General features: G+C 53.8%; 1 protein-coding gene across 2 annotated transcripts; it reads left to right on the top strand.

Moving 5' to 3' along the window:
• The first annotated feature begins 62 nt into the window (after window positions 1-62).
• MRPL21 (mitochondrial ribosomal protein L21) lies at window positions 63-11,041 on the top strand. 2 transcript variants are annotated; one of them, XM_051964869.1, is made up of 7 exons: window positions 63-217; window positions 1,454-1,505; window positions 2,297-2,382; window positions 3,965-4,128; window positions 8,570-8,622; window positions 9,011-9,114; window positions 10,907-11,041. In XM_051964869.1, the coding sequence occupies exons 1-7, from the start codon at window positions 88-90 to the stop codon at window positions 10,969-10,971; spliced, it is 654 nt and encodes a 217-aa protein (XP_051820829.1). In that variant the 5' UTR covers window positions 63-87; the 3' UTR covers window positions 10,972-11,041. The 2 variants fall into 2 exon arrangements, with proteins under 2 accessions (XP_051820829.1, XP_051820830.1); XM_051964870.1 differs by having other exon boundaries at window positions 70-217; window positions 2,255-2,382.
• Window positions 11,042-11,701: the final 660 nt, after the last annotated feature.

Here is an 11,701-nt window from a genome sequence, read left to right as displayed (position 1 = left end):
CAGGAAGTTCCTAACCGGAAGTTCCTCCCTCACGCATTACGCATTTCCGTTTCCGGGGCAGCCGGCGGAAGCGGAAGTGGGAATAGTATGGCGGCCGCCGCGGTTCGGGCCGCTCTCGGGGCCCCAGTGTGGCGCCGGCTCCTTCCCGCAGGCGGCGGCCTCCGCCTCCCCACGACCTCCGGAGCAGTGACAGGCCTGGGGACAACCTCTGGAGCGGGTGAGCTCCTCCCTCAATTCCTGACTGCCCCACTTTTCCCTTCAGTTGATCTGGGTGTCCACGTCCCGGCCGCGGTCTCCGACCTCTTGACCTTAGGCGCCCCCCGGCCTTCGTTTGCCTTCTTTGGGCCGGGCATCCGCGCAGGCGTCCCCGCGCTCGGCTGGCCACGCCCCTGCCCTCGGGGCGCTTCCATTCTGCGCCCGGGGCCCGAGAGCACAGACCGGGAAGCAGGCCCGGGACGCTCCCTCTTAGGCTGTCCTGGAGAGATTCCGGCCGCGTCACTGTCGGAGGCCACGGATCTGAGCTTTAATGCGGCCCCTACGGCATGCAGGCCAAGTGCCAGCGCCGGCGGTAACGAGGACGGCACTGACGGGGTCCCGCCCTCTGGGAGTTTGCGGTCTAACGTGAGAGGCCCCAGCGGGGGCCTCCAGACCAGGGCGCGGCAGCAGGGGGCGCGCCGGCGCAGGGCAGGGGCCCGTCCTGGGGCTGGCAGGCTGCAGGGCACTGCTGTAGACAGGAGGCGCAGACTCTTTGCACGTGGCTTCCCCCGGGGCAGCCCCGGGTGCTGTAATTGGAGCTGGAGGGGAAAGAACGGATTGCCCAGAGACCCCCAGTAAACAAGAGTCCTTTGCTGCCCAGCACGGTGCCCCCTGGCATCTGTCTAGATTCCTTGCATGGGGGGGGGAGGTGCTGTTAGGAGTACTCCCTCTGTCCTTGCATTCTTGGAGGAGGGCGCCTTCATGTGGCTGTTGGGGAGCCGGGAGAGGGGCATCTCCTCCCAATTTGGGGGTTTCGCTCTAGGAGTTCTCCCCCACCCAGTGATAGACCCCCCAGGGCGTGGCACCGGGTCTGGGCAGGACGGATCCGTTTGTTTCTCCCTGTTTCAGAAAAGGATTTGTTCTGATGGGGGAGGGGGAGCCTCGGAGCGCAGAACGCAGAGAGCCGGGAAGGTCTGGGGGCGCTGGGGGCTCCCGGCCTCGGCTCCTCGCTGCTGGGCGGGCGTTGCTTAGACCCAATTGTTCCAGGGGAAGGGCCCGTCAGCAGGGCCTGTGTGTGCTTTTCTGCGCCCGCCCCCCAGAGGCGAGTGGTCAGGGAGGGCCCGGGCCGTGGAGTGTGCGGCCGCGGCTGTGAGGCTTCCGGAAGCAGGGGAGCAGAGTCAGGGTCCGGGGCCCCCTCCCCCACGGAGCTGATCGGGGCCAGGGACGGCTCTCGTAAGCCACGTTTTTTGCCTTTCAGCTCCCCTCTGGGCGGCTCTCCGGCGTCACTGTTCCCAGAGCCCGCAGGAAAGGTACCGTGAGAGGGGCGGGTCCGGGGCTGTCTGTGGGGGCCATTAGTCAGAGCCAGGGCGCGCAGACCCTTCCCGAGGCTCCCTGGCTCTCCGGGACGTGCTGGGCGCCTCCCTCTGCCGCCTCCGAGGCCGTGACGATCGCCTCGGTCATTGCCGCGAGCAGGTGGTGCCGGACGTGCACGTTTCAGAAAAGGAATCGTCGCCTCCTTTTTGTGGGAACCACCGTTCGGTGCCGTGCTCGTCTCCCTTCCTGTGGTCGGCAGGTTTAGCGAGTGAGGGAGAAGAAAATAACCGCAGGAGCATCCGGGACAGAGCCGGGGGGGGGGGGGTCGCCCTGAGACTGTCGGCCCCATTTGCCCGGGGCACGTGTGGGGAGACAGCGCCAGCCCCTGGGGAGCGGGAAAGGCTTCTTCTAGCACCAGGGACTCAGCTTTTCCCCGCTGTGGAAACTGTTAGCAAAGAACCAGGTTTTTTAACCCATCAAACAAAACGCAGAGGAACCAGCTTTTGGTTTTTATGTTGTTGTTGTTCAAAGACACGCCCCGACCTAACAGCCTCCCTGTAGAACGAGGAGCTTGGATGGAGGTTTGAAGGACACCCGAGGTGTGGCCAGTGCAGAGACGGGGGCACGAGTGGGGACAACCTGGCAGAGAGTCAGAGAGGAGGGGGCGGGTGGAGGCCCACAGGGTGGGCCCAGACTTCCCAGTCAGCCTCCAGAATGTTTATCTGCCTTTGCATGTGCCGGACAGGCCAGAACCGACCTCAGCTTCCCCTGCAAATGTCTCCGGCAGGATCCTCGCTGAAACGTCGCTGACTTCCCCTCCATGGACCACAGTCACGCTGCCTGATCCCAGGGAAGAGACCCAGCAGCACCAAGGTAAGCGTCTGCCTGGTACGGCGGGCCCCCCCTTTCCCTTCCCCCTCCCCCGACGGCCCCAAAACTCCCCTAGAGCTGGCGCCTGTTTCCTTCAGATAGGGCTGAGATCTTCGCAATGAGCTCTCCCACATCCACAGGAAGGAGCCAGGCCGTCCTGGGGGCAGGGAGTTCCGGAAGCATTCTTAGGCAAGCTTCTCTAGAAGTTGAGAAGTGAAAGACTCGGAGCTGTGCGGGTCAGAGGCAGACCCTCCAATTCAGGGGGTTCCAGGCCGGACCCTCCAATTCAGGGGGTTCCAGGCCAGACCCTGCAATTCAGGGGGTTCCAGGCCGGGTCCAGGCTTCAAGTCGGCAGACATTTAAACCCCTGCTGTAGGCTAGGCCCTGTGCCAGGCACTGGGCAGGCAGAGAAAGGCAAAACCAGGGCCTGCCCCCAGGGAGCTCCCGTCTAACACGAGAGACAGCTGTGTGGGTGTGAACAACCTGTGATCGAGATCCTCCATGGGGAAGAACCCTGCAGTGCTGGGGGGAGACAGGGAGGGGGCACCAAAGCTAGGAGTGATCGAGGGCCTGGTGGCAGCCAAGAAGTGAGGAAGGAGAGGGAGAAAGGTCGGTGCCCAGGGCCTAGCGGGCAAATGGGGCTTGAAGACTCACTAACCTTTGGTTTCCTTCAGCCTGATCTTCTGCCTCCTTTCGGAGAGGAGCGAGGCGAGGTGTTCAGAAAGTGGCTGAGCCAGGCCCCTGCAGCCCCCTAGTGACCCACCCCCAGGGGAGGGGGCAGGGGCTGATGCTTTGAGCCCCACAGATTCCCCAGTGTAGGAGGGTGCCCACTGTGGAGGGGCTTCTTCAGCCGCAGAGCTCTTGACAGTGAAAAAAGTTGTCTTACTCACAAAATAAGATGTTTATTTCCAGCAGAACCTGGGCTTCCGCCACATCTCGGGGTTTCCCCGCACGGCCCAGGGGTGATCAGGTGCCGGGCAGGTGCTGCTGGGAGGCCGTGCTGATGAAATCCATTTTACAGGTGAAGAACCGGAGGCAGACGGAGCTGGCCTGAAGGGCCCCGGGTCTCATTGCCCCTCGGTTTCTGAGGCTGAATTTGCACAAAGGTCCTGCCTGCAGACCAGTGCTGGCCATGGCAGCGCCTCCTGGTGGCCCCTGCCCGTGGTGCAGCAGAGGTCTTCACAGGAGAGCATCCCATGAGATGAGCCTTTGGGGTCATCTTAGAGGATTCGTGCAAAAGCACTTGGGTCCTCGTCTTCATTTGTGGAAAGTGCCCAGAGCCACGGGCCTGGGTTCAAATCCAGCCTTAGACTCATTCTAACCGCGGGATCCTGGGCACAGACTCAGTCAGCCTCGGATTCCTCATCTGCAAAATGGGGATCATCACAGCTTCTGTCTCCCAGCACCTCACAAGATCACGTTTGTAAAACGCTTCACCCACCTTAAAAAATGCTGCCCATTCTTAGCATTGCCATTGTCCGCACTGAAAGGCCTTCACTTAAACACTGCACTTCCCAGGGCCTGCCATGGCATCCGCCTCTGGGGGCCGTCACAGGGCCCCATGACCTTGTTGGTTCATTTTCAGAGGTTGTCCAGCGGGTGAACGAACTGATTGCCACCGGACAGTATGGCCGGCTCTTCGCGGTGGTCCACTTTGCCAGCCGGCAGTGGAAGGTGACCGATGGGGACCTGATTCTGATTGAGAACACGTTGGAGGCCAAATGTGGAGAAAGGATTCGATTGGAGAAGGTGAGATTCAGGGATCCCGGCTGAGGCCTGGAGGGCCTGGCTTTGCTCCAGCTTTAGAGAACATTCCTTCCCCACTTGTTCAAGCAGGCAAGGCTGGGCCTTTTGGCCAGGACTCATCTGCTGGGGCCACAGGGCTGGGCCAAACAGGGCTCCTATTTTTCCTGTGCGTCTCTTCCTGCCTCATATCAGAGCCAGCCCCTGCCCCTTTGCAGAGCTGCCCCAGCAGCACGAGGGGGCACAGAGGCCAAGGCCTGTCTGAACCCAGACACCCAACACTGAGACCCATAAGGACGGGGAGCTCTCTACCTTTGTGCTTTGGGACAATGTTACATCCTGCCTCCCATGAACACCATTTTCACTGCTGGGTCCTACCAGGATCTAAGACTGGGGGAGATCTTTCCTCCCTGGGTCTCCATCAGTGCAGGATCCCATCCAAACTGTGTTGCTGGGGCTTCTCCCATACAAATACCCTCCAGATATCGGGGTTCAGTCCCCCTTGAGCATTCTCTGAGCTAAATATCCCCTTGAGTGTTCTCTCCCCAGGCTTTTCACTTCATCCTCCCGTGGCCTCTCCCCGTCCTGGTTACCTTGCCCTGGGCACAGGAGCTCTCTCATTAACAATCTTTTTAAAATGGGCACACAAAACCCTCCAGATGAGTCTGATCCATTTTCATATATTTGGGTTCAAGGTTTGTGGCCCAGCAAGGCTCATGTCCAGACTGTCCATCCAGCTCAGCCAGATATCCCCATGGTAACAAGGTTCCCTCCACAAGCCACCTGCAGACCCCTGGGCTGTTTCTCTAGAGACCCGCCTTGGGCCAGGAAGGCCTGCATTTGGAGGCTGGTCACGGCCAGTCCTAAGGCTCCCTCACTGCAGAATTACCTGACCCAGAAACTTTGTGGGAAACTTCCCCCAAATCTAGATGAGCGGCCCCCTCACCTACACGACTGCCCACTCTCTGTGTGGCTCTTCCGCTGTCAGGGCCCTTCAGACCAGGGCAGGGGCGGGCCTGCGCTGCCTTTGCTTCTTCCAGAGATCGCCTCACCTGCCACTTTCAGACCCACCTTCTGGGCCTGGGGATTTGAATCAAAGACCGTGGGGACTCTCCTCCTGTCCTGCTTATCTCAGCCCCCAGTTAGTCACTTTTGTTCTGTTCTTTGTGACCCAAAAGGTCATTCTCCTTGGCAGAAAAAAGAGAAGGGAAATTGGAATTCTGCGGAGACTGTCTGGGCTGGACTCGTCCCCTGCACCGCAGGCGGCTCAGCTGTTTTCCCCAGCTGACTGTGGAAAGCCCCTGGGCTTGTCCTTGACTTCCTTCGTTCCCAGCTTCGGCTCATTGAGCTGCCAGCTTGGTTCCCGGACTTCACGGAAGCTGTTTAGAACCTAGTTTCCCTAGTAAAGGTGCAGTCCTTTTGTAGGTAGCGTCTTCGTTTGCCCAAGTGGGAAGTTCCCCTTCTGTCTCCCCTAGATTTCTCCTCATCTGAACTTTCCCTCCTCCTCACCCTCCCAGTCTCCCAGACTCACAGCTTGGTGTCTTCCAGCCTCCTCGTGGGCTCCATATCTCACACCCAAACCCCTCCCCTCCTCTCCAGCCCTGTGCCAGCTCTAGGTGCAGGCCCCTCTTGCCTCTGCCCTGGGCCTATTGCAGGAGCTCCCTGGAGACCTGCTCACCTTGAGGCTCTTCGCCCTGCGCCTCTGGGGTCAACCCGGACTCCTCAGGGACCAGGCAACCTGAGGGCCTTTGCTCTGGGCCGACAGTGCTGGGAGCTCCCTGGTCCTCATGTTCTAATTCTCTAGGAAGAGTTGCTCTTCCTTCCCAGGAGGATTCTCCTTAGAGAGTTTTAGGCCAGAGCATCCTCTTCTTCCCCTTTTTAGCCATCTGAAATTGTCATATCTGACCTTGGCCACTCCCCCGTGACCCCTGCCATGCTCACCCCAGCAGTTCCACTGAATATGATGCAGGATTTCTTCGTTACAAAAACTGCAGACTCTTCACTTGATTGGTGGCCCCGTCATTTCAGAAGGGCCCAGCTGTGATGTGGATCACGACCCTTCAGTGTTTGTCCAGGGGAGACAGGCCTTCCATCTCCCCCTCCCCCATCTTGCAAAGGTACCAGGGAGGGGCTTTGACCACATGACCATCTCTTCCACCTGGCATACAGCCCCAATGGTGTATGCTTCACTTGTTCTGCAGAGGGTCTCCTTGGTCTGGGTTGCACGCCTGCTGGGTCACTGGTGCCCCCCACGTTACTCATCTTCAGTGCTTTGGACACATAGCTCACGTATGTCTCGAAACTGTGTGACAGTGCCGGAACCTTATAAATACTGGTGGCTTTTCATTAAGCTGGGCCTTAGCTTGCACAAGAATTAGCAAAGTGGCAAAAGGGCTTCGCAGTTTCCTGAAATCAGTCCAGTCCCTTCTCCTGTTCACACAGCTCATTGTCCAGTTGTCTAGCCCAAAGTGATCTGGGAGGTGTCCAAACGGGCGCATGTTGAAACCTGGGTGCTAGACAGGCTGCATTTACCAGGTCTTTCTGGGAAGGATAAACAGGCCAGAGTCCTGAGGGATCGCAGACGTCATCCAAGAATCACTGCAGCGTTGCAGGACTTGATGTAGTCAGTGCTGTGGTGCTCTTGTTCCTTCTTTAAAATATGTAATAAATGTGATGGTTCTTTCTGGGAGCGAGAGTAGGTTTCTTGGGTGAGGTTTTCTGGGGGCAGCCTTAGTATCAGTTCAGATCAATAATTACCCCAAATGCAGCCAGCTGGTAAAAATACAAATGTTTATTTCTCCTTCCAAGTCTTGTCTCTTTCCTTGAGTCCGGATAGCTAGATTCTTAGAGGCCTTTTGTAATCTTGGTTCTGAGAGCTCTCGCCTGCCTTCTCTGGCTTCTGACTCTCCCCGACTCGTAGCTTCTTCCTCTGAAAACTCTTCTCTTCGTGTAATTTGGCTGAATTCTCTCTGAGAGCCTCTGTATCTTATATATGAGAGAGAGATTATGGGTTTTCTCCCATAGTGCTCTCTGGCCCTAAGAGCTTCAAGGGAGGTGTGAATTCACAAAGTTACAAAGTTTACTTTGTGAATCCCCCATACTTGTGAACTCCAATGAGTAAAGGTGTGAACACAAGCATTGTGTCAATTAGTTCTACTTAGTACCTTGTTTCAGGTTCTGGCCCAAAACATCTTCTTGTAAGGTCAGATCAATTATCTATCAACTCTAACGAGTTAGTAGTTTGTAAAGATTCCAACAAGCGCAGTGTCGCGGGTCATGGAGAAACAGGAAAGAAAACAACTCAAGGCGTGGGGAGGGGACTGCACGGGAGCGGGGCTGTTCTGCTGGGGAATCTGCAGCAGGTTTCTCTGATAAAAGTCTCATCTTCAAGATGTTGATTCAAACACATAAGAACGACGGTTGTCCTCCTCTAAGGTGAATGGATGTGAAGAAGCAATTCTCAGGAACAAACCCAAGCAGTCGACGGCCATGTTTTTGAAAATGTTCCAAATCGTTATTGACTGTAAAAAGTAAAGCCTCACACTCGTCAGATTCACAACGGTGCTAAAAAAGAACGACGGCAGTTGTTGGAAAGACTTTGGGAGAACTATTGGTGGTGGTACTGGGGGTTGGTGACGTGAATGTTTAGCAGACATTCTGGAAAAGCCTCAGCTTCTGGGCTCCTTCTGCAAGAAGCCCTCCCTCTGACAAAGCCAGCGCCTTCCCTCAGATAGCGTCTCCGGTGGCTTCTGGCTCAAGCTTGGTTTTCTCTAGCTATTTGCAGGTTGATTCTTCTATTGGCCTCGGAGCTCTTTGAGGATAGAGGCTATTTTTGCCTTTCTTTGTAATCTCTGGACTTAGCAGTATTTGGCATATAGTAAATACCTAATAAGTGCTTGTAAATTTGATGAAACCCTGTGCCCTCTTGACCCATGGTGAGTATCCACGCCCACTTCTCCCCTTTGTCAGCATTAATGGTGCATCACACTCCGCATCTTGTGCTTTCCAAGGGGCGTGTGCGCCATCGCGGGGGGCTTCTGTGAATCTGCAGGTTTAGGGGCGTCCTTCCTCTTGTCAGACACCCTTTGTCCTCTACTTCTCCCCGCTTTGCGTTGAAGGCCTTCAGACTTGGTTGTTGAAAGGAAAAGACATTCCTTTTAGAAGCGGGTCCTCAGTCCTCCGGTCCTTTGACAAAGACTTAAGTTGACCCAGAAACTTGGGGGTCTTTGGTGCAGCTTTTCTTGGGATGTCTCCAGCTCCCAGAGGAAACTGCGGCTCCAGCTTCTGTGCATCACCTAGGAAGTGCAAAGGTCAGCCGCAGTGCTGAGCCACAGAATGGGGATGAGGATGCTTGTCGGACCCCATGGCCCCGCCTGCCTGTGTTACGTTACTCTTGGGGCCTCGGGTAGGAGCTGCTCACTGAGGGTGTTTTGTCGGACTTTTCCAGGTCTTGCTGGTCGGTGCCGAAGACTTCACCTTAATTGGAAAGCCGCTCCTCGGGTAATTTGCTCTTTATTTAATAACTGTGCAGGCGAATGTTGTTAGCTTAGGAGGCAGAGGGACAGGTTTGCCCATCCGTCCTTTTCTGTCGTTGCTAGTCTGGGTTCACTGTCTCCTCTGTAGCCTGGAAGGGCCCTCGGGCCCATGTTACAGGTGAGGAAACAGGCTCACAGAGCCAAGTCGGGAGCAGCCTGGGCTCCAGCTCTTGTATTTGCCCGTATAAGCGCACTGCCCAGCCCCTAAGCACAGTCCTGACCAGGCTGTCTGTCAGGGGATCCCATGGGGGATCCGATGGGGTCGTCCCACACGTGAACGTAGCTTTCATCACTGTTGTTACTCAGTTTAAGAAAGAGCCTTCGGAGATAAACTGAGCTTGCTTGCTTTACAGCCTGGATCTCGTCCGCGTAGAAGCCACAGTTATTGAAAAAACCGAGTCATGGCCGAGGATCTACATGAAGTTTAAGAAAAGGAAAAATTACAGAAAAAAGAAAAGTAAGTGGAAAAAATGGAACTTGTTGGTGAACTCGGCCCAGCTGCACTTGAGTTCTGAGTGTGGACTCTGCCCTGGCTGCTCCACCCCCACCCAGAGCTCAGGGGCTGAACCTTTGGGGATCCCTAGAACAGGATTGGGGGGAAACTCAGGGGGCAGGCCCTGGAGGAAGGCCAGGCCTCTGAATGAATCAGATTTTAGCTTACCCTTGTTACTTCGTGGTTACTGAGCGTGCACTATGTGCGGGCTGGATCCTAGGGAGGCAGAGATTGATCACTGATATGCCTGCTTCCTAAACTGCAAGGAAAAGTGAGACCTTTTCACCGGGTGAAAACTAGGGATGCAGACTCCTGGGGTGCCATGGGGAGAAAAATCGGTGGGGGCGAGGAGGGCCTAGATTTCATGTCACACAAGGATCAGATGAGGACATGGCCACCTGGGGGAGCTGTACATCAGCTTTTGTGTTCAGTAGCTTTAATTGCTTGAAAGACTCTCATGGGGGAAAGGAGAGGCTTCTTTTGGCCCCAGAGGGCAGAACTAGCAGCGCTAGGGGCCATGTGAGAGCCCCACTGTGGACCTTATAGAAGCCACAGGGCTTGGATGCTGTCCCTGGTGTAGTGGGGAGTACAGAGGACCCTTCCATTCTCCAACATGGCAGCCCTGGGTTGAGAAAACAGTTTCTGACAGTTTGGCAGCGAGAGCTCAGAAGGAAATCTATAAGCTGGCTAGGTCATCACAGCATGTGCCCAGACCTGTGTTTCAGGCCCGCAGGTTCTGGGGATGGCCCCTCTTCCCTCCAGGAGGTGGAATGAAGGCTTTGGGTCCCTTCCACGGCAGAGCAAAAATAGGAGGGGGGAAGAGAAGAGCATTCCTGAGCTGGTGTGCCTGTGGTAGCCTGACCCAGCCAGGTCATTCACTCTGCCAAGCCCTGATCCCGGTGGGGCACCCTGCGGTGCATCTGTGAGGGCAGGCCTGGGAACGCCAGCCAGGGCGGGGGATTCTTCCGGCCTTCAGCCAAACACGCCTTGTTTTCTGATCTTCAGTGCTTCGGCTCACCTCTACCCCAGAAAATAGGAGGTAACCCTGATCAGGTTTTATCAGAGACAGCTGGAAAAAGGTTGACCTGCCCAGTGGCTACATGGTGCCATCTCCAGAGAAACTGAGGCAAGGGATCAAGAAAGAGGAGGGTAGTTTTAGGACCACTCAGAAAAGATGAGACTCTTAATAAAAGAGGTCAAGGAAACACCCCCATCCATGACTGATTTGTATTAAAGCATAGTGTTTCTTTATTCCAGGCCCTCCTATAGCATCCTCAAGCACATTATCTAATGCAGGGCCTTGGTCATGTGTCCTGATAAACACTATCCACCCTTATGTCACGCCCTTCAGAGGGACCACTTGAATTCAAATGTGACCTCAGACACTTAACACTTCCTAGCTGTGCGACTCTGGGCAAATCATTTCACCCCAATTGCCTTAGCAAAAAAATATATATATATATATTATAATAATCTCAGGCCAGCTTTGTGGCTGACACTTTTATTTTTTAAGATTATATAAAGTGCATGTTACTGACAGCAGCCCATAGTGATCAGGCCCCAGCGTGTGCCACACTAGGGTTACTTCCAGCCCCCATAAAAAAATGCTGAACCAGTTGTTTTTAATGAAAAAGATCTGAAAGCATTGCTTCTAGGACCATCCAACAGAACATTCCTGTTGTATAATAGCTGATTTTAGTAATAATAAGAATAATTGAGGATTAAACTCTGAAGGCCTGTTTTCTATCTTTTTCAGTTTTTATAAGACCACAGACTATCCTTCGGATAAACACTGTAGAGATTGCTCCAAGTTTGTCATGATTGTTTGGCTGATATTTGCCCAAGTATGAAAATAAACTCTGGGTTGTTTTTGTGGTGTTTTTTTAAAGAAGGGTTAATTTGATGGCTTTTTAATATTAAGTTATTTGTGCGTCGCTTGATAATTGTTTTTATGAATTGGTTCTATGTAATAAAACTGTTCGTAGAAAAGTTATTTAACATAACCAAGAAATGGTCCAACTCATTTAGGAATAGGGATCCCTGAACTGTCCAGGGACTAACTTGAACAATGAGCAACAAGATGGAGGACTAGACATATTCTCTGATTTCTACAACCCTCAAAAGTTCTCCCAAAAAAAAAGCTTGTTTTTTTTATCATGAACTTTTAAAAATATTTATCATCAGTTACATGTGAAAATAATTATTAACATTCGTTTTCAAAACTTTTGAGTTCCAGATTCTCTCTCCCCCTCTCTTTCCACCTCCCCTTATTGAGAATACAAGCAATTCAATACAAATTATTCACTTGTAGTCATGTCCAATGTTCCCCTTATAGTCATTGTGAAAGAAAACAGATACCCTTTCCTCCCCCCCCCCAAAAAAAAAAACCTCAAGAAAAATAAAGTTTAAAAAAATATGCTTCAATCTACATTCAGACTCCCATCAGTTCTTTATCTGGGTATTGATAATGTTTTTCGTAAATCCTTCAGAATTTTTAAATCATTGTGTTGCTGAGAATAGTTATTCACAGCTGATTATTTTACAGTATTAC

The sequence above is a fragment of the Antechinus flavipes genome, chromosome 6, assembly GCF_016432865.1.
Source record: "Antechinus flavipes isolate AdamAnt ecotype Samford, QLD, Australia chromosome 6, AdamAnt_v2, whole genome shotgun sequence".
Taxonomy (NCBI): Eukaryota; Metazoa; Chordata; class Mammalia; order Dasyuromorphia; family Dasyuridae; genus Antechinus; species Antechinus flavipes.
This window is presented reverse-complemented; position numbering and strand designations above follow the sequence as displayed.

What these genes read in the sequence shown, in the direction of transcription:
- MRPL21 (XM_051964870.1), top strand. Translation starts at nt 88, where the DNA reads ATGGCGGCCGCCGCGGTTCGGGCCGCTCTCGGGGCCCCAGTGTGGCGC. An exon ending in AGAGACCCAGCAGCACCAAG is followed by an intron (nt 2,383 to 3,964) that starts GTAAGCGTCTGC and finishes GTTCATTTTCAG; the next exon opens with AGGTTGTCCAGCGGGTGAAC. An exon ending in AAAGGATTCGATTGGAGAAG is followed by an intron (nt 4,129 to 8,569) that starts GTGAGATTCAGG and finishes GGACTTTTCCAG; the next exon opens with GTCTTGCTGGTCGGTGCCGA.